Raw genomic sequence first — 18,177 nt, forward strand, 5'->3', positions numbered from 1 at the left:
CTGGTCAATGGTGGCCGAGCAACTGGCTCGTCACAATACGCCAGTCACTACTCTTGATGAACTGTGGTATCGTATTGAAGCTGCATGGGCAGCTGTACCTGTACACGCCATCCAAGCTCTATTAGACTCAATGCCCAGGCGTATCAAGGCCGTTATTACGGCCAGAGGTGGTTGTTCTGGGTACTGATTTCTCAGGATCTATGGACCCAAATTGCGTGAAAATGCAATGACATGTCAGTTCTAGTACAATATATTTGTCCAGTGAATACCCATTTATCATCTTCATTTCTTCTTGGTGTATCAATTTTAATGGCCAGTAGTGTGCATGCAGTGGCGCGGCACAACACTCAGTAGAATTTCAGTTATTTGAAGCAATGGGAGTCTTACGAGTCTTGTGTGTAAAGACCAGAGAAGTCAAGTATACAGAAAAGAATTGTAGGCATGTTACCATCCAGTCCAGTGAATACGCCTTCGCTGACTTGATCTGAGATCCCGAGGTAGGCGTACCATATCCCTTTCTCTTTGGAGAAGATCTGCTTCAGCCCGTCGTATGCGTAGCGGTCTGGAGGCACCGCCAGCTGCGCCCCCTCTTCCTCGCAGACCTTCTTGGCTGCGGCCCACGGCTTGAAGGTGCGGTGGAGCCTGACCAGGGCGTAGCCCGGTACATAGTGGTAGTCCCGCGGAATCTCCGGCACCTGGGCTGCAACAAACATTGGGATGTAACATCACATACCAGCCTGGATGTATTTGTAAAAATACACAGTGAGACGAGCAAAAATTATAGAGGGTGTATCAGAAAGAATCATCCGATTTAAAGAAATCATATCTTTAATGCTATTTAAGATATATGGGTGAACAACGTACTGTTGGAAAGAGCAAACTCTCGAAACTTCCTGGCAGATTAAAACTGTGTGCCGGACTGAGACTCGAACTCGGGACCTTTGCCTTTCGCGGGCAAGTGCTGTACCAACTGAACTGCCCACGACTCAAGACCCGTCCTCACAGCTTTAATTCCGCCAATACCTCGTCTCCTACCTTCAAAACTTCACAGAAGCTCTCATGCATACCTTGCACGCGAAAGGCAAAGGTCCCGACTTCGAGTCTCTGTCCGACACACAGTTTTAATCTGACAGGAAGTTTCATATCAGCGCACACTCCGCTGCAGAGTGAAAATCTTATTCTGGCCAGCAAACTCTCGAGTTTTACGTAGTTCGCTCTAGGTTTCTGCAGCGTATGCCCACTTCAATTCTAGTAAAAATGGTGTCGGGTCAACAGAAAACGTTTTGTTTTCTACGTTTTGCGCAGTGCGGGTAGGTAATAACTGTTCAGCATGACCTTCGTCATGGTGTGGACCTTCCTAAGCACAGAGCATTAGAGGATGGTTCAAATGGCTCTGAGCACTATGGGACTTAACATCTATGGTCATCAGTCCCCTAGAACTACTTAAACCTAACTAACCTAAGGACATCACACAACACCCAGTCATCACGAGGCAGAGAAAATCCCTGACCCCGCCGGGAATCGAACCCGGGAACCCGGGCGTGGGAAGCGAGAACGCTACCGCACGACCACGAGATGCGGACATTAGAGGATGGTATGAACGATTCCGAGAAACAGGTTGTTTTGTAAAGGTATATCGCCGGGCAGCCCCCGAGTGTCTGACACAGACGTCGAACGCATCCGCCATAGTTTCACAAGGAGTCTGCAGAAGTCTGTTCGCCGTGCATCTCGACAGCTCAACATAGCTCCGCTGTCCGTCTGTCGTGTGTTGCGTCGACGTTTACACATGAAACCGTACAACATTCAGCTACTGAAAGCTCTTCGTCGAGGCGACAAACAACAACGTGTGCAATTCTGTAATTTCGTTCTTGGCAAGATGGAGGATGACAGTTTTCTTCCACGCTTAGTGATTAGTAACGAGGCATTTCATTTAAATGGAAAGGTGTACCGTCATAATGTAAGAATATAGCGTACGGAACAACCACATGAAGTTGTACAAAATGAGAGGGGACTCTCCAAAACTTAATGTATTATGTGCAGTTTCACGGGAAAAGGTGTACGGTCCATTTCTCTTTGTCGAGAACACTGGTGCAGGAAGCACATATCTCGATATGCTTGAGGACTTCCTTTTCCTACTGCTGGAAACTGATTCGAACGACTTCGTTTACCAACAGGGTGGGGCACCGCCACATTGGCATCTGGAAGTGCGGGAATTTTTAAATCAAAGGATTACTGAACGATGGATCTCTCGCACGGGACCAAATGATTCAGCCTTACATTACTGGCCTCCAAGATTACTGGACCTGACTATGTGATTATTTTTTGTGGGAGGATTTATAAAAGACGCAGTTTATGTGCCTCCGTTACCAACAACAATCAATGAACTGAGACGTCGCATAACAGCAGCAGTGGAAACTGTATCTCAAGACACGCTCGCTGCAGTGTGGAGACAATTTTAATTCCGCATTGACATATACTGTGCATTTCAAGGGGGGCATATTGAACACCTATGGAAAGGTATGAAAAAAACTGAGTTTCCCGTTCATCAAAAAACAAAATTAGTTGTATATATTTATTAATTTCAAAAATAGACGTGGCAAATCGGGTGAGTCTTTTTGGCATTACGGAAGTTTCCTATTCCACTCGTCTGCTTTGTCCCATGCCGTTACCACTATGGCGGAAAGGGCTATTCTAAGCGTCTCCAATATAGCGCCTATGATGTCACTACATACACAAGACAAAAAACACGAAAATACATATAAATAAGACAGTAACATCTCCCTCCAAAAATACAATCAAACTAACTGGACAACCACGGGAAATTGGGGGTTTTAGTGAGGGGGCAAGCTAAATATAACAGTGAAAAAACACACCACGATCCCAAAACACACAAAATGACGAACAAAAAAAAAATTACAAATTCAGGAATGGGACACTTCCCTTGACCTATACAGGTGAACCGCAGCTGACGTACCAAAACATCAACGCTTACAGCAAAAACCACGGAAATTGGAATCAGACAATTCCCTTGACCTCAGCCGACGATACCGAAACACCAATACCTGCATATAAAACTGTAAGAAAATAGTAATCGGTCATTTCTCTTGACCTATATAGCTCAACCACAAGTATTTATACGAAAAAAGCAACACTTACAACTATAAAAAAGGAACCAACGCCTCAAAAATTCAAAAGTCAAACACACTTACGTAAATTAACACATATTAGGTACACAATAAATACACGAAACATTACAACTCGAGAAAAATAGACCCAAAAAAACAATTACTTACCACCAACAAATTTCGGCGCTGCAAAGTAGGTCGGCCATCCCACACACATACACCCACCCACCCACCCACCCACCCACCCACACACACACACACACACACACACACACACTCACAGAGGGCGCCATCAAACACAACAAGGCGACATCTACAAAGACAACCAACCCATCCACCCACCCACCCACCCACCCACCCACACACACACACACACACACACACACACACAGAGGGCGCTATCAAACACAACAAGACGACATCTACAAACACAACCAACTCAAACTGCGCGCCGTAATGACGTCACACACCACAACACCCTTACGTCAAAGCAGACTGGTGGAATCGGACGCTTCTGTTGACACTTCTTTTTGATACACCCTGTAGTTCCACTGCAGAGAGGTACATGTGGCTACTGCGAACCTGCATTTAAGGCTGTGAAATATCTGCAACACTATCACTTTTCTGGAAATGAAGTTCTTCAACAGATTGAACAGTTCAGCAATTCCATCATTTGTAATCAACCTGAACTGCCTCTGATTTGCTCCAGGGGCTTTCACGAAATGCTACACGCTCTGCCACTCCTGTTTGCAACCAGCGGCCTTGCCTCATTGAAAACACCGTTTCGCATCAGGCCTCCGAAGTTAAGCGACACCGAGCGTAGCCGGTACTTGGATGGGTGACCGTGTCGGAATCTCATGTGCTATTGTCTATTTTCCCTCTGTCTTTCCGGCAATGGGCAGGAGGTGTGTCGGCGTGACGTTCCTGATCTCCGGGCTTCGCGCCAATGTCCTGGATTAAATTTCAAACCTCGCTGCAGTGCCTGGTGGAGCGATGCCATGTGACACTGTTGATGGTGATCTGTCAGTCGGATGGGGACCGTAAGCTCGGCCGCGCCTTTGCGTTACCCGAGAGGAGTAGCCTATGTGCACAGGGGTTAAGCCCCGCCCTTCTCTCATCTGCGTGCAACACTAACGTGACGCCGCGCTATACACGCACCCATTGCAGTCATCCACATGTATGACACACGTCAGCTAGTGAAGGGTATCTGTCGGTGACTGGCTCTGCACATTTATGATAGTTGAATAAATATTAAATAAATAACTTGGACATATTTATCTGTTGCACAAAGGATATCAGTAGGACGTAAAATGGACGTTTGCGTGGGACACGTAAGTATGCTCTCTGGTAAAAATATCCTGTTTATTCGAGGACAGCTGAACAAAATTACAAGCTAAACGGCTAATAAGAGTGATGGTTGCTGTTCTTCATAACACTCTCGGCTGAGTTACAAAATCACACTTACAACTGCGTCTTGGAGACTTTAACATTTTTAAATTTTCGGATAATAAGTTGCCGTCTCTTTATCTAAGAATAGATGATGAATGCAGCTAGCCGCTATCTCTGTGTAATGTCTTGTCTGTATAGACGTGTATCTGTTGCCTTTAAGATCCCTTCACCTTCACACATAAATCTATACAGTAAAGTAAGGCACCCCCCGTTCTTGGCTGATCCGTGATAAGACAGCCGAAAAATTAGACTAATGGAGGATTATTAGTATTATCTCTATTTTCATTCGCTCCCTCTCTTTCTCTCCTTTATCTATGAACAGTTTTTAATATAATATTTCATTACGTGAAATCAGCCAAATAGGATCTTTGGTGGAGTCCTTCGTCTTGGTAATCAGCGGCTGGCTTGCTTTAAGAGATCTTTACATTTATTATTCCTGTTAAACACTGCAGTCAGTCGGGAGAATCAATCGTTTGGACAATTTGTTCCTTTTACGAAAGATTGCGAATTCCAGATGTGTACGAAGCTTTATTGGACGATTTAACACAGACTCAGTGATTGCAGGCTCTCTTCGACACAGCTGAAACTTCCCCACTAATTACAGGGCCAACGTGATCACCAAATGATTCAGAAAAACTCATTCGTTCATTCACTCCAGAACAAAAAAGTCACAAACCTTATTTATGGAGGAAACTGTGTATTAAATCCATCTCCATTACATATCCAGATCTCCGGTGATTCCACGCCTTACTTATTTTCCTTTTACAGTCTCTTTCTCCTCAAACAAACCGCTAGCGGCACAAATGTTAATTGGCTCGCTTTAGCGAGAAGAAAAGCAGAATATGTATCTCTCAGAAACACATCGATCCCTCAACAGATACTCCAGAAGCTGTCCTAGTTAGCACTCTAACAACCATGGAGAATGCATATATGCATCTCTGTTATTTCAAAGAATAAACGCACTAGAAAATACTTTGGCGTCGTCGAGCTGTCGCCGCATATATTACGAGAAAATCAGATCAGATAACTTTTCCAAAGTGAATGAATGTGGATGGTTTGATTGAAAATGATTAATTGGTGCGTGGTAGAGGGTATTTTCTGTGGGGACATTACAAGACCCCAGCATGATTTATCATTAATTATTAATTATGGAAGGTGTGACCGTACGTCACATAAATATTGACATTTTTAGCGGTTGTAAACCGTAGTTAAAGTATTTTATGAATATAATTAGTATAAAAGATACAGTGAATGTTCTTGAAACAACTGATATGCAGCGATAATTTAAGAGTAGCATCTTTATTTAATGTCTATGAAAATAAAAAAAGGATCGAAAGAGACACAATTGTACGGCCGAGGAGGAAGGACGTATTTTATGGTACACACACTTTTGTTTCGCTATACGGAAGGCAGTCATTGAGCGGCTACACATATTTTATGTAGGTTATTCTGTATTATTCAATAATAAACTTATTATTGTTATCAAAAAATGAATTTCCTTGTAATAGTTGTCACCTCAAATGCCAGCATTTATAATAAGCATTTTTTTCAGTAATTTGCACTGCGAGAAGCTCATCTTCCGATGCAGCCTCTGGTCGGCCATTAAGCGCCGAAGTATTAATTTATTTTTCAGTGTTAACAGTAACCGTAAATGCGAGAGATTTCGTTGTAAGAACCTTTTTAAATTGCAACAGATAATTAATTTACGTTAAAGTTCATTTTTTAAAGTATACAGATTCCATGAGTTCAGTAAGTTTTATCTTGCCCGCTCCACGGCAACAATCGAAATATTCTCGAGCCTTGCTTTGCAATCAATAAATAGAAATTAACAAAATTACATTCAGTTCAGTTAACGGCAACTATATTTTAGTCATCACGTTCAAAATCTAAGGCAGGTACATGAATAACAGCGGCCCTTCCAGAACCCGTTTCATATTTACTTATGCACGTAAGTAAAAGTGATAAGAAAAGATAATATCCCGGAGAGAAAGAATCATGCTCTAAAAAAAGAAAAATTCATGCTGATAAATTAAAAATAAAAATATATAAAATGTACAGGTAATTTTCTTTGCATATAACGTAACAAATGGCTCCGACGTCACAAAGGGTCAAAGGAATCTTTCAATGGCGACATTCAAGCACATATACACATATAATAGACATTCAGGACAAATATAAGAATAAAGAAATACTTCACCAGTACGCACGTGGTTGACCAATGGTCGTTCCCTTGGCCTGAGTGCACGAAGCAAGTGACCAAGAATTCATCGATAAGAATAAACTGTCGGACATGTCCGCAAGACCAGACACCATATCCATGACCTACTTCTACTGTGCGGATGCACACATATTCCCCGAACTCTTACGGGACTTGGTAAGAATGTCTTCCACGAGTAATGAGTGTGTTGGGGTGGGACACTACTAGTGTGTGGACATACAAGGTGAGAATGTGGGTCTCGCGGGAGGCGTGCGCGAGATCGTCCTTGCAGTCGCACTGTCCTCGGTGCCCTCGATGGCTCAGATGGACAGAGCGTCTTCCATAGAAGCAGGAGATCGCGGGTTCGAGTCCCGGGCGGGGCACACGTTTTCACCTCTCCCCGTATATATATATCAACGCCCGTCAGCAGCTGCAGGTATTAATATAATTCTAATAAACTGTTAATAGTTGCACCATATAGAAATTCTGAAACTAAGTTGGAAGTTTTACCCCGAGAATCAGTAACTGTGACATGTGACGACCCATCACAACCACGGACACGTGGTCGTCACAATGAAAAAGTCTGCATGAAATGAGTGGTAAAATTCAGAATAGCTGACCAAACTGGACAGGATACATTACCATGACTCACGATCTGCGAACTTAAGGCTCTCAGATCGGTACTTAACACGTGCTGAGATGACGAAGACACGTGGAAATTAGACTACGAACTGAAATCTAAATTAGCGAAGTTTCAGAAATCTGTGCCGCGCGAGGTAGCGCGGTCTGAGACGCCTTGTCACGGTCCGCGAGGCTCCCTCGCCCCCCCTCCCCCTCCCCCTCCCCGTCGGAGGTTCGAGTCCTCCCCCGAGCATGAGTGTGTGTGTTGTCCTTATCGTAAGTTAGTTTAAGTTAGATTAAGTATTGTGTAAGCTTAGGGACCGATGACCTCAGCAGTTTGGTCCCATAAGGCCTTACCACAAATTTCCAATTTTCGGAAATCTGTTCAATTATACCATACTCGTGAGATCAACAACGAACTAAATCAGACTGAACTGAGACGATACATAACGAGTCCACATGTTTGAACAGAGGGAGCACAGAACAATGGCTTGCTTACATGGCTAAGTGCAACTGGTTATAAAGTTCCGAAATTAACAAGAAAAATTCCGAATCCCTCTCAACGAGCAATGAGCGGTGGGAGCAAGACTTTAGTTTTGGTGGGAGTTGAACTCTACAAAAATAAGGTAATGACTTAACTATGAATAGACACACTCACACTTAGTCGGTGTTGCCCGTCTCGCGTTTCCCGGAACACTGCCTAGCGAACCCTTTTGGAACCCACTCTTTTCGTTCTTCCGGAAGTGCCCAGAGAGCTCCCTATTTATGGTGCCAACCTGTACAAGAGCTTCGTCCAAGGCGAACAGAAATCTCTTTGCTACCTGGTACGTGCTTTATAGGGTTGTCTGTTCTGCCACAGTAGCAGACTACTTTGACTCCTACAGATTTGCCGCGCGGGGTAGCCGCGCGGTCTTGGGCGTCTTGTCACGGTCCGTGCGGCTCCCTCCGCCGGTGGTTCGAGCCCTCCCTCGGCCATGGGTGAGTGTGTTGTCCATAGCATAAGTTAGTTTAAGATTAAGCAGTGTGTAGGCTTAGGGACCAATGACGTCAGCAGTTTGGTCCCTTAAGATCTTACAATAAATTTCCAATTTCCCACAGATGTAGATACTGAAATTTACCTTGTGCACTCTAATTCATGCTCTTCATTCATTAGGTGAAAGGAGGAAAGGATGTATATACTGCCACATTTCACATAGGTATATTGAATATGCGTGTGGGTCTCCGATAATTACCAAAAATCTTAGGAAATATACCTTCTGGCTGTTGTAGACACACTCACCTGCTCAGTCTTTTTTTATGTAGTTTACAGTTTTCGCCCAGAACTGAGGTGTCAGAGGTGAATGTTAAACAAAATGAATAAGAGGCTCATGCAGAGACCCTTCACAAACAAATATCACACTTCACGAAGGAAAGCTGACAGCGTATGTGAAGGATATGAAAGATCTTTCTGATTAGACTGTTGAACCTGCCCTTCGGGTTCAAATGACTCAAATGGCTCTGAGCACTATAGGACTTAACATCTCAGGTCATCAGTCCCCTAGACTTAGAACTACTTAAACCTAACGGCATCACACACATCGATGCCCAAGGCAGGATTCGAACCTGCGACCGTAGCAGTCGCGCGGTTCCGGACTGAAGCGCCTAGAACCGCTCGGCCACATCGGCCGGCTAGAGGCAAGTTAATTAGGTCGATTTCTTATGGTTTTGTGCCTGCGTGCCAAGTGAATTCTTTTTTAGAGTGCTACCAGTAAACCCCCAACCCCGAACCTGATTCATTACAGAATCGACCTATCGTCTGTTAGACTGCTTAAAACTTCTATTACCTTACGAAAGAGTTAATGTGTTAAACATTTACTGTTAAGAAAATAAGCGAGAAAAATTTAGAAAAGGTTTTAAACTACGTTTAAAATTAGCTAGAAGTTGCCATTTGCCCTCATTAGCGAGCACTAGATGCGTAATTTGCGATTCGTTGTAAGCAATAGCTACTTTTTCACGCATCTCAATTTGTATGGCGTCATATCTCTTAAAATACGTATCGTAAATTGACATAATTTTGCAGCCGTGGCCAGTAATACACGTGGACATTGTCTGAAAAATGTATTACCAATAGACTTAGTATCATAGAAGTAATAAATAAAACGTTATGCTCGGTGCTTACATTTTACTGCATGACAAGCGAAAATACAGTAACCGATAAGCTTTCTTCCTTTCATCATTTTGGGTGTTGACGACGACAAAAGAAGATTTGAAATTATGTGTGAAGTTTGTTGGAAATCGCTAAGTTCTTTCTTTCTCAAATACTGGATGAATATAGTCCGGGAACTTTGCACGCTATGGGCCTCACTGCCTCGTCACATATACAGTTTATAACTGTGCAAATGGTTCAAATGGCTCTCAGCACTATGGGACTTAACATCTGAGGTCATCAGCCCCCTTGAACCTAGAACTACTTAAACCTAACTAACCTAAGGACACCACACACATCTATGCCCGAGGCAGGATTCAAACCTGCGACCGTAGCGGTCGCTCGGTTCCTGACTGAAGCGCATAGAACCGCTTGGCCACACTGGACGGCTTTCTAACTGTAATAGTTGTCTTACTGTGTTAAATCTTTAAAATAAGATTGTACCTCTTAATGAGTAGATTATGAAAGTATTTTAAATTTTTAAATTCTATCAAAATTGTATGAAATATTGAAAATCAAATTTTTGTTTCTTCTGGAAGTTGTTTGATTGGCAGCCTGCACTGGAACCTTGAACCATGAACCATACTTAACAAACAGAATGGAGAATGAGTGCTGAATAATTCATACAATGTTGGAAAAGTAGAAAATTTTAGTGAGAGGAGGAAAAAAAAATTACAAAGGGAGTCCGACAGGGTTCAATCATGGGCCCACCCCTATTCATTACATATGTGGATGAACTTACACATATCATTCAGTAAGCAAAATTGGTACTTTTTGCTGACTGTACTGGTGCTCTACTAAATTCCATTAGAGAGGAAGCAACGGAAGAGACTGTTAATTATATTTTATGAAGAATTACTAAGTGGTTCTCTGAAAATGGACTCTTACTAAGTTTCGAAGAAACACTCTACATTCAGTTCTGTACAACAATTAGTCATACCAACAACTGATGTAGAACATGGTCAGGAGTCACTAAACAGGGTAGAATGCTTCAAATTTTTGGGCGTACATATTGATGAAAACTTGAACTGGGAGAATCATATTACTGAACTTCTCACACAGTTAAGTTCAACTACTTTTGCTCTTCGTATGTTTGCTAATGTTGCAAAGAAGGTGTCAACTTCCTGACACATTTTGGATGTGTCTTATGGAATTATTGTCTGGGGCATCTCATCGCTAACCAGGTATACATATCTTGTAAACTGACTGGTTCTACACCATTTCGTTAAAGAATCCTTTACATGGTATATGGACCTTGTACCTAACTAACTAAATGATTTAGATGTTTACTGATCTAGCTTCTGTTAACAAAGGGTCAGATACCGGTAATCATAATATAAAAAAAATTATGAACTGCGCAGTTTGACACTACTGCACGGAATTATACATAACCAGCAAATCGTCTGCTGGAACTGGGTCAGGGGAGGTACAGGAAATGTTTCTGCATGATCTGTGTCAGCTAAGGACTGAACCTACTGTCGTATTAGAAGAAAAGAAGATAATTATTTAACTACCCTGAGGACATCATGGTCTTTAGAGCTGACACCGAGATATATCGAACGCGAATGTTGATGAAATCAAGTTGTGGCTTTGTGGTTAAGAACACATGTTAATTCGTCTGAAGTGGTTTCATAGAAGCATCAGGAGAGGTAATGAGTATGACAGAGCACGAAGCTCACTCCTTCAGAAGACCTGTCCGGTGTTTTGACTACTCTGCCATCTCTCTCAGTGGGTCCTGCCTCAGCCACTAATGAAGGTCAGGCCATTCGCTAATTGTACCATAATGTTTACAAATGGCTGCGTATTTTCACCTTGACCTTTTAATTACTGACTCAAGTGACGGTACATTACTCATATTTGTAACAGAAAAACCATTTTAATTGCCACTTTGTCACGAATCATTGATTTACGCTCAAAAACATTATACTAGAGTGGGATATGATTTAAGCATCAGCACTCATTTACCACATACAGTGTATACAAAAAATAACACTGACAACACGTAATTTATTGTATACAGTGGCAAATGGTCATCTCTTAACAAGGAAATTTCAATGGAATGTGGTATCATAGTTTTAGAACGATAGTATCAAAGCTTTTTCAGATTGTGTTTGGAATCCTAGTTAGCTACCCAATCCATTAACCATCAATGTAAAGATTCACAGACAGCATTCTTATACATGTGTTGCATCTTCCCATAGTCCTTTTGTCTCTTCATGAATGGGCAGTTCAGTTCTATTCCATTAGATAAATTGCTAGCAACCATTAAAAACTTGGTTTCAGATAAAGCACGCTTTAAACAGCGTTCGAAAGACTTTTTGATAGGCAACTCCTTCTACTCTATACATGAATATCTTAACAGTCTGTTACGCCAGATTAAGTAAAAATGATTTCAGTTTTGTCAGCACTTTGTCACGACAGTCAAGATTAGGTATTTTGTGTATGATAAATTTATTAATAGTGCATAGCAATATTTCACTCTGTCAGCGCATTAATTCCGTAAATATTAACTGTTCAGATCTACTGTATTGTATTCACGTAGTTCGACAATCTCCTGACAAATGATCAGGGTAGTAAGTATTACATTCAAATGTTTTATATTTTTATGTTATACGAGGGTTGTCCAGGAAGTAAGTTCTGAAACACAGTGAAAATCAGAAACATTTTATTTGCAAAAGTTAGCTACACTTTCCAGATACTTCTCTACATAGTCGCCACTCCGATTTAGACATCTGACCGAGCGTTATTTCCAACACCATCGTCATAGAAAGCAGCCACCTGTGCTTTCCGATAATTCTCTACGCTGGTCTATAGCACGTAGCCTGTGCCCTAGTGTTGTCTTCGTATCCAGCATTTCATGTGAACAGAGGTGATACTCAGGACTAACCAATTAGGGTTGTGTTGTGGGTGATCGAACACTTCCCATCGAAAAGGCTTCAGGAGCGTCTGCACTGCCCCTGCAGAGTGCGGCTGAGAATTGCCACGAAGAAGGAAGTGCGTGGCAGTTGTGTTAGGTGGGCTGCATTCATTAAGGCGAAGCCTCTCAGTGGGCCCTCCAACTTGGCGGGAGAAATCGTTGTTCTAGGCACCTTTGCTCTCTCACAGTTCGCTCACAGCTGAGAAGAGTGTCTTGATGCGATCGATGGTCATACTAGAGACACTACCCAACACATCTGTGCAAAGCTTCATCGGGTTTTCACTGTGGTGTCCATTTCGCGTCGGTCGGAACTTACTTTCTGGACAACCCTCGTATTTTCTGACATGTTGCACACCCACGAAAATCATCTCATTTTTTGGGTCTATGGGACGAAAACTGAATCTAATCTAATCTGAGCGGTGATTTCTGCGGGAATCCACTGCAGACCAAAGCTTTACAGCGAGTGTCCTCTTCACCGATGAGGCTGCATTCTCAGTCGAGTGCGTGATGAACGTTCACAACCTGTGTACGTGGGCTGCTGTGAACCTACATGCTACACATTCGATGTCTTATAACGCAAATTTACCATTAATGCATGGACCGGCATCGTCGGACGCTCTTTAGTTGGGCCATACTTTCTCCCGACTCGACTTGATCGTCCTGGGGGAGCTTCTGCCGGACATGCCGAATGGTGTTCCCAAACCTGTTCGTCATCACATTCGATTTCAGCACGACAGACCCCCCTGCGCATTTCAGCAGACAGGGTGGGCACATCTGCAGGCAACCTCACCTGGACACTGATCGTGTAGGGCCAGTCGCTTGGCCACCACGATCATCCGATCTGTCCCCAATGGACTTTCTCCTGTCAGGTATTTGTAGGGCCCTGTGTATGAAACACCAGCTACATCGCCAGAGGACCTAGTAGTCAGCATTGTTGCACCAGTTGGATATCTCCGAGGCACACCAGGTATCGTTGAGAGGATGCAGGATACCCTGTTGAGTGCAGCCTCGATGTCAGGCATGTCTCGATGCATCTGGAAAAAACTTTGAGCATCTCCTGTAATGTGCATCCACTTTTAGCATGAGACTAAATAACTGCAGCCCCAGATGGCCTTTGCGACTATTTGGAAAAAAATTCTTTTGGTAATGGGTGCTATTACTTCGGTCATAGATTTTTCAGACTAGTTCAGTTACTGGTCTGATAACCTACTGGTTGACGAAGAGTTTCTCCAGTTGGAATGGTGACTGTATGTACAAATAACTTAACTGATTCGCTGCGTGTAACTGATAATTTCGTGTTGCCTTTTCGTTTGTCTTTGTCTTTGTGTCCTATGTGATTACTGATCCTTGTTGTATGCCCAATGCGCTATCACAGTTTGTAAGCGCTTTTCTGAATCGCCCTATAAACTTAACAACCACAACAGAACGTGCTCCGCAATAAATCTTCATACATAGTAAAGATAGTTCTAATCCTCTAAATGACCTTCCTACTCAATTTCACATAAATACACAACTATGTATGCTTGTTCATTTACACATAAAGCTAGTACAGGGATTTTCCTATTAATCAAATGGCTTTTTTTTTTACTGAAATTCTTACCAATAAAACAGCAGAAAATGTCGTACCCTCTCAGCGCAATGACAAAGCAAGACCTGGACATATGTGGTTCTTGTCCCGAACAGTTTGGACTCTAATAGAAAATTTCCACTATTTAATGATTACGGTAGCGATTATTTGCACATCTTGCCAGGTTATTACGGCTGATTTTATTTAATTATTCAAAAGCAATAACTACAATCCTTTTCACTATTTGGTACTTTCTATTGGCAAAGGGCACTAACTGTTACTCCGGCACATGTTTGTTCAGACCAGTTGCATGACAGTTGCTGGTCTCAAAACCTACTGGTTGACGAAGAGTTTCTCCAGTTGGAATGACGACCGTATTTATAAACTCCATTGATTTGCTGTAGGTTACTGAAATTTCTTGTTGCCTTTTTATTTGTCTTTGCCGTGTATGATTGCGCTGTTTCACATACATTATTCAAAAACGAAGTAAGAAGAGAACAGAGTACGTTATTTGTTAGACTAAATTGTACAGTTTTCTCCATTGATCAGTTATTTACTTCGCAAACGATTACCTTAAATTTTCTGATAGAATTAGACTCACGTGATCACGGTCACTTTTGCATAGCCGCTCAAAGAGGGGCAAGGTTACAGGGTGTCTGTATAGTGAATTTCGACCACGTGTCTGTAACGGGCTCGTTCCACATACTCAGTAATTGTCACTAGGTAGGGAGACGTTAACGCATCAGACAAGCATGTGGAAGGAAACCTGTCGTGCTTGTAAACTGGCACACTACCTTACACTAGAATTTGTGTGATTCGAGCAAAGGAAACAGCGGAAAATATAATCAGGGTGGCCTTCTACATGGTGAGTCACTAACTATTAGCTCCAAGAATAACTCCGAAACTATGATAGTAGCTGAAAAGTTTGTGGGACAAATGTTGCATGGAACAACGGGGGCCATAATATGACATTGGTTTTTTGTTGCTAGGTGGGGTCGCGTCAGAGATATGAAGATTAACTTGTTTTTTTTTTTTTAAATGGGATGCTATAGTTTGGTACTTGTTTTCTGATAGCGGCTATCGAGACGAATCCAATGATGTGTAACAGTAAGGTGTTCGAAGGTCAACGAAGGTCAGAGAGGTGGCATGAACGTCCATTTACAGAAGGTGTTCGAAGCGATGACCATTGGTATCAGTGTAGTGCTGCAATCTTCTTATCATGGATTGAGTGGTATTCCTTATTACATCAGCACTTATCGAAGCACATGCTATGACAATTCACTCTCGCATATCTTCAGGTTGTTAGAACGTCTTTATAAACAATGTCTTTTATGAATCCCCACAAGAAAAAATCCATAGGTGTCAAGTCTGGCGAACGAGCCGGCCACGACACATCTCCTCCGCGTCCAATCCAACGATCTGGGTAGTGTCTCTGCAACTCACTTCTAACCATCAGCGAAAAAGTGCAGCACACCCATCGTGTTGACATCATATTCTCATCCTTGTTCCTAAAGGTATTTTACCCAATAACAGACCTAATGTTTCTTGCAGGAATGTGGTGTACGTCCTACCATTAAGATTTCCTTCGATGAAATAGGGGTCTATAATTCTGTCCTCCAGAATCATACACCATACATTCACCGACCACGGTTTTTGGTGTGCAACTTGCTGCAGCCAGCATGGATTTTCAGTTGCCTAATAATGAGTATTATGCAAATTAACATTTCCATGGTTCGTGAATGTAGCCTCGACAATAAATAAAATCTAATTAATAAATGTGTCATCCCTCCGAATCTGAAGTTGAGCCCATCGGCAGAATTCAATGCGACGCATACAATCCGTACCAGTTCAAAAATGGTTCAAATGGCTCTGAGAACTATGGAACTTAACTGCTGAGGTCATCAGTCCCCTAGAACTTAGAACTACTTAAACCTACCTAACCTAAGGACATCACACACATCCATGCCCGAAGCAGGATCGAACCTGCGACCATAGCGGTCGCGCGACTCCAGACTGTAGCGTCTAGAACCACTCGGCCACTTCGGACGGCCCGTACCAGTTAATTCTTGGTGGAGACTTAAATGGTAAGGACGATATTTATGGTGATGCAGAACACGAGCAACACTACTGTGGCTCATGCCAGATTCCCTTGCGATTTGACGCGAACTAACACAAGGATCTCGAACCACAGTGGCAAGAATACCAATTTCCGTTTCCTCGTTAGTAACTTTCCTTTGCCTGAGATGTGTCCGATGCTTTAAAGATCCAGTTGTTCTCAATTTATCATACACATATTTAAATGTACGACGTGTAGGGTGAGTACGTTGAGGATATTTTTCAGAGTATTAAGTCTCTAGCTCTCACTGAATTTCGTTGGCATTCTCCGTAAATGAGAAACATATCGACTTGTTCTTCTAAGGAGTACACCATTCACATTCGCTTGATTGGACGATACTAGTCTTACCGTTCCTATTAGTGTTGTATTGTGAAACCGCCGAATGGTGTTTATACGTCAATGGCACGTTAGATGAATACGTCGTAGCCGGCCGCGGTGGTCTCGCGGTTCTAGGCGCTCAGTCCGGAGCCACGCGACTGCTACGGTCGCAGGTTCGAATCCTGCCTCGGGCATGGATGTGTGTGATGTCCTTAGGTTAGTTAGGTTTAAGTAGTTCTGAGTTCTAGGGGACTGATGACCACAGATGTTAAGTCCCATAGTGCTCAGAGCCATTTGAACCATTTTTTTTGAATACGTCGTATTCGGCGAATATTTACTATTTGCACGATATACGAGAGAGAATTACAAGAGCATGTGCTTCGATAAGTGCCAAAGTGATAAGGAATACCACTCAATCCATGATAAGAAGATTGCAGCACTGCTCTGATACCAATGTTCATCACTTCGAACACCTTCTGTAAATGGACGTTCATGTCACCTGTTTGACCTTCGTTCACCTTCAAAGACCTTACTGTTACACATCATTGAACTCGTCTTGATAGCCGCTATTAGAAAATAAGTACCAAACTATAGCAATTCATTAAAAAAAAAAAACAAAGTTGACCGCATATCTCTGACGCGACCCCACCTAGCAACAAAAAACCAACGTCATATTATGGCCCCCCGTTGTCCCATGCAACTATTGTCCCACAAAGCTTTCAGCTCCTATCATACTTTCCGAGTTTTTCTTGGAGACAATAGTTAGTGACTCACCTTGTATAGGTAAAGCATGCGGGACAGGACTGGAGGATTCCCAAGTATGCACAATATGACTAAAGCAGTTTCAAACTATACTATAAACTCTACATTTATACAGGACATCTACATCTACATATATACTCCGCTAGCCACTAAGTGGTGTGTGGCGGAGGGCACAATCCTCGCCAAAGCCTCCCCCCTCCCCTCCCCCCCCCCCCCCCACCCCTCTGTTCCACTCGCAGATCGCGCGAGGGAAAAACGAGTCTGAAAGCCTCAGTACGAGCTCTAATTTCCCTTATTGTTGAATGGTGATCATTGCGCGATCTGAAAGTTGGTGGTAATAATAGATGCTCTACATCCTCGGCGAAGATCGGATTACGAAATTTAGTGAGCAGCACTTAGCGCGCCGTCTATCTGCAGGTGTGTCCCACTTCATAGTTTCTATGAGATTTGTAACGCTCTCGAGATGGCTAAATGTACAGTCACGAATGTTGCCGCTCTTCTTTGTACCTTCTCAATCTCTTGAATCAGACCCAACTGGTTAGGGTCCCATACAGACGAACAATAAGACTGGACGAACTAACGTATTGTAAGCTATTTCATTTGTTGAAGGACTGCATAGCTTCAGGATTCTACCAATAAACCGCACTCTAGAGTTCACGTTCCACGTTACTTGTGTAATCTGATCATTCCATTTGAGATCATTTAGAATAGTCACATTCAGATACTTGACGGATGTTAGCGGTTCCAAAGACTGGGCATTTATTTTGTACTCTTACATTAATGGGGATTTTCGCCGTGTTATACGCAGTAGGTTACACTTACAACCAGATCGTCTATGTAAATCATTAAAAGCAGCGGACCTATTACGCTGCCCTGGGGCACACCTGAAGTTACTCTTGTTTCTGTTGAAGTCAGTCCGT

At 42.7% G+C, this 18,177-nt stretch overlaps 1 protein-coding gene across 1 annotated transcript in view; it reads right to left on the minus strand.

The window, feature by feature from the left end:
* Positions 1–18,177, minus strand: part of LOC126106425 (uncharacterized) — a 96,975-nt gene that overhangs the window by 25,055 nt on the left and 53,743 nt on the right. Inside the window, exon 4 of the mRNA XM_049912701.1 lies at positions 449–700. Coding sequence (XP_049768658.1) covers positions 449–700 — 252 coding nt within the window. The remainder of the gene's footprint in view (positions 1–448; positions 701–18,177) is intronic.

Source organism: Schistocerca cancellata, chromosome 10 (genome assembly GCF_023864275.1).
Source record: "Schistocerca cancellata isolate TAMUIC-IGC-003103 chromosome 10, iqSchCanc2.1, whole genome shotgun sequence".
Taxonomy (NCBI): domain Eukaryota; kingdom Metazoa; phylum Arthropoda; class Insecta; order Orthoptera; family Acrididae; genus Schistocerca; species Schistocerca cancellata.